This window comes from Sphaeroforma arctica (assembly GCF_001186125.1).
Source record: "Sphaeroforma arctica JP610 unplaced genomic scaffold supercont1.443, whole genome shotgun sequence".
NCBI lineage: Eukaryota > Ichthyosporea > Ichthyophonida > Sphaeroforma > Sphaeroforma arctica.
Genome location: NW_014040115.1, coordinates 8076 through 11544, shown reverse-complemented (window position 1 = coordinate 11544; position 3469 = coordinate 8076). Strand labels below are relative to the sequence as shown.

General features: G+C 37.9%; 2 protein-coding genes across 2 annotated transcripts in view; both read left to right on the top strand.

The window, feature by feature from the left end:
- Nucleotides 1-846, top strand: part of SARC_06296 (hypothetical protein) — a gene marked incomplete at its 3' end in the record, with an annotated part of 1523 nt that extends 677 nt beyond the window's left edge. Inside the window, exons 2-4 of the mRNA XM_014299798.1 lie at nt 167-334; nt 432-560; nt 703-846. Coding sequence (XP_014155273.1) covers nt 167-334; nt 432-560; nt 703-846 — 441 coding nt within the window. The remainder of the gene's footprint in view (nt 1-166; nt 335-431; nt 561-702) is intronic.
- Nucleotides 847-2967: 2121 nt separating this feature from the next.
- Nucleotides 2968-3469, top strand: part of SARC_06295 (hypothetical protein) — a 5995-nt gene continuing 5493 nt past the window's right edge. Inside the window, exon 1 of the mRNA XM_014299797.1 lies at nt 2968-3237. Coding sequence (XP_014155272.1) covers nt 3219-3237 — 19 coding nt within the window. The 5' untranslated portion in view covers nt 2968-3218. The remainder of the gene's footprint in view (nt 3238-3469) is intronic.

Sequence of the window (3469 nt, the reverse complement as noted above, 5' to 3'; positions counted from 1 at the left end):
CGACACGTAGTATATATATGTGTGTGTGTGTGTGTGTGTGTGTGTGTGTGTGTGTGTGTGTGTGTGTGTGTGTGTGTGTGCGTTCGAGTATGAATTTCTCTTTATATGTATGTGTGTGTGTTTTTATTGAGTTTTTATTGACACTTAAAATGATTGATAATTTTAGATTTCCGCAGATCGTGGGTATGGGGACAAAGCACTCTGGGAGGCCATCGCAAACATGGGACTTGGAGCACTACTGATTATGCATAGTACGATGTGGAAAGGCTTTCCGGGGATTGGACGTAGCACGGTCACAAGTATACAGACTAGTCTATACTCGACGACTTCCCAGGTATGGGGGACATTGTTGTTAATGCTTCGCAAGCGTTTAAACTCCAGCAAATAGTGTATCTACAGAGGCCAATTTATCCGCATTCTCTGCACCTCAGGTGCCCAGTAAGCGAGAAACCACGACTCCGTGTGATGTTCTGCGGTTCGCGTGTGATATTTATCCGAACGTCAATGGATTTAAGAATGTATATGTTGCAGTGAAGAAGCCAAGACCCAAGGCAGATATTGTAGCTAATATTTTGTTTTTGCCAAAAGTGGTTGGGTCTGTGCGAAAAATAAAACTTCGTACTCCTACAAACACTTTTTCTTGAGGCAGCGATACTATTAACGTGAGCGCAAAGCACCTATGAATGTTTCAAACTTCGACAGCCGATGATAACGGGAACCCTGGGCCAATCGCTAGCTAAGCGATCTGCTGCAGTACGAGCATTCATTATGAAGGATGATGGTGCTCAAAATAACGATGGGCTATTAGACGACGGGAATGAAATGGTCAACGAAAATGATACTTAGATCAAATTGTATCGATTTGAGGATTTTCCAGGTATGTATTATATTTTAATCTTGTATCTTATATTTAGTTTAAATGTAGGTGTTCTGTATTAGAATTTAGTGCGATGATCATATATAACTTATACTACTTTAGATGACAACGGCCGATCCCTGAATGAAGATAATTTCATCCATACGCTTGATGAATCCGACAGTGACGAGGAAACTGTTGAGCCGTTGGAGAATTCCGACGGTGAATCGGACGAGTATCATGAAAATCCTTTTGCAGTGTGATAAGTTTCAGTATATTTTTTAGGGCACTGCAATTTTTTACGATTTATTGACTAGTGATACACTCTACTTACTACATATAGGATGACGTGGCTGACGAGAAAGAGCTGGGTGACGTGTCCTTTAAAGTATATGATTCCTCCTACGGAAGACACTTTTCCACTAACGCCATGAAAGAAGTGACCAAAAATGAACCACTTGTGATGGCTTTATTATCGAAAGACAAACTTGTCGTATATTTATTTGATATTGGCCTGGTCGCAAATAGGAGCTGTTCTGCCCATGGCTTGGCGTTTCATCAGGTATGATATCCAATATATTATCCGACTGTATTATTTTTAAGTGTGAAACAAACATTTGTTGATCATGAGTGTGTGTGTATTGCACTTTCACTGCTTATACACATTTTGATATTTATACCACAGATGGTGTAGTCGTGTTCTATCCCAATTGTACTCGGTCCTATGCTCTATTAGAAACTATGATATGTTTCACTGGGGCGAATCCGAGAGACTCATAAAATCCTACCTTTAGAAAAAATAGATAAAAGAAGAAAAATATTCTTGGCGTCCTTAGTTATTGTCTTAATCAATAACTTCCACTATCAAGAATTACCGACTTAGCCTTCATCAGACTGGCACATCTGGTTGGCTGATCGGAGGATAAACTAGGTAACGTTAATAGTCCCTAGAAACCTATATTCGGTTGAGCCATCTCGCTACCGAAGTATTCAGATATAAATAAATTTGGAAAGTAAATAGAGCTCTATTAATAGAACTAGACCAACTGAGGCCTTGTAAATTGGAAAAGGTATTAATTAATAAAACCATTAAAAACCATTTTAGGAAACTTAAGTTCCTCGTGCTATTAAGAGCACATTTAGGAAACTTAAGTTCCTCGTACTATTAAGAGTACATTTTTAGGAAACTTAAGTTCCTCTTTTAATAAAAAAAAAGTGTGAGAAAAAACTTATTGTACCGAAATATTTATAATAAAGACACTTCGTGAAGAATAGAGAATTCTACTTACAGATTCTGTCGATTTCAAAGCAAAATTTGTACCAGTTCTAGTCTGGAACCCTGGGCCGCTATATTGAATAAAAAAATATTTTAGGTACAGTACATACAAATGTATGTACTAGACAGAATCTGACGATTCTTTTTTGTTTTGTAAATATTTATTAGTTGTATTTAGTATGTACTGATGTACTCTTTGGTGGTGATATATGAAGCTATTTACGTAACAAAATTTTGTTCCAAAAGTGTTCTATGACTCGAGGCCAACTCTGAAGTCTGTACCAAGCCAAGGCCCAAGGGTGTCATTTTAAAAAATACATATTTATGTACCTCTGTATTTACAGTAAAAATGTCCAGTTTTTGTCCAAAACGGATTGTGGGCACTTAAAAAAAAGGGGTTCTATATGTGTTTTTGCATATTTAGCTAGGTTTTGTTTTGAAAAATTAAAATTTATATACAGTTGTTGGACCTGACCATCTCTCTACTGTTTACTACTACTGTTTGTAAATACATATTTAGGACGAGTCCGTAGGACTGTTGGAATTCTATTTTGTGTCAGACACTCAGACTCGCTCACTCAAGAAGAAGGTGTCCGTGTGGGTGTGTTTATGGTTGGATGTTGTATTTCGTTTTTGAAAAAAAAACTGTTTATGTTTAAAATCCATGTGTTGCAAATTAATGAAGCTTCAGTTTGGCGCCTGGGATATTGAAAATTTAAAATACGACAAGGTTAGCTGACGTATATGTCATATCTCACAAAACTCACGCGTTTTTGTTGTTGTATCGAGAAAATAAAAATAAATTGGGAAGTGCACACCCGCACAGTGCAAACAGCAAACAGCAAAGGCTATATGGTAAATATACGTAAATGGCACCAGGAACGGATAAATAATGATTGTGTACACAAGCAAGACTTATCTGTAGATGGAATGCTCTCATTACGATCTGTATTATATCAAGATAAACGCGCCTCGTAAGTAGAATGATGAGAAGTGAATAACCATTACAGGCGCCCCGTCACCAGGTTGCCGGAAATTTGGACAAATCAATCTTATAATATTCGAGATCAACTATAAACTACAAGCATGGACGATACTTCACAGAGTAAGTGCTCGTGTTGTCTCATGACCACTATCAGTTCAGGTTTAGACAACTACTGTACTTGCAATGCATGAAAATTGATATACACACACACACACACACACACACACACACACACACACACACACACACACACTACACACACACACACACACACACACACACACACACTACGACACACACACACACACACACACAGACACACACACACACACACACACACACACACACACAC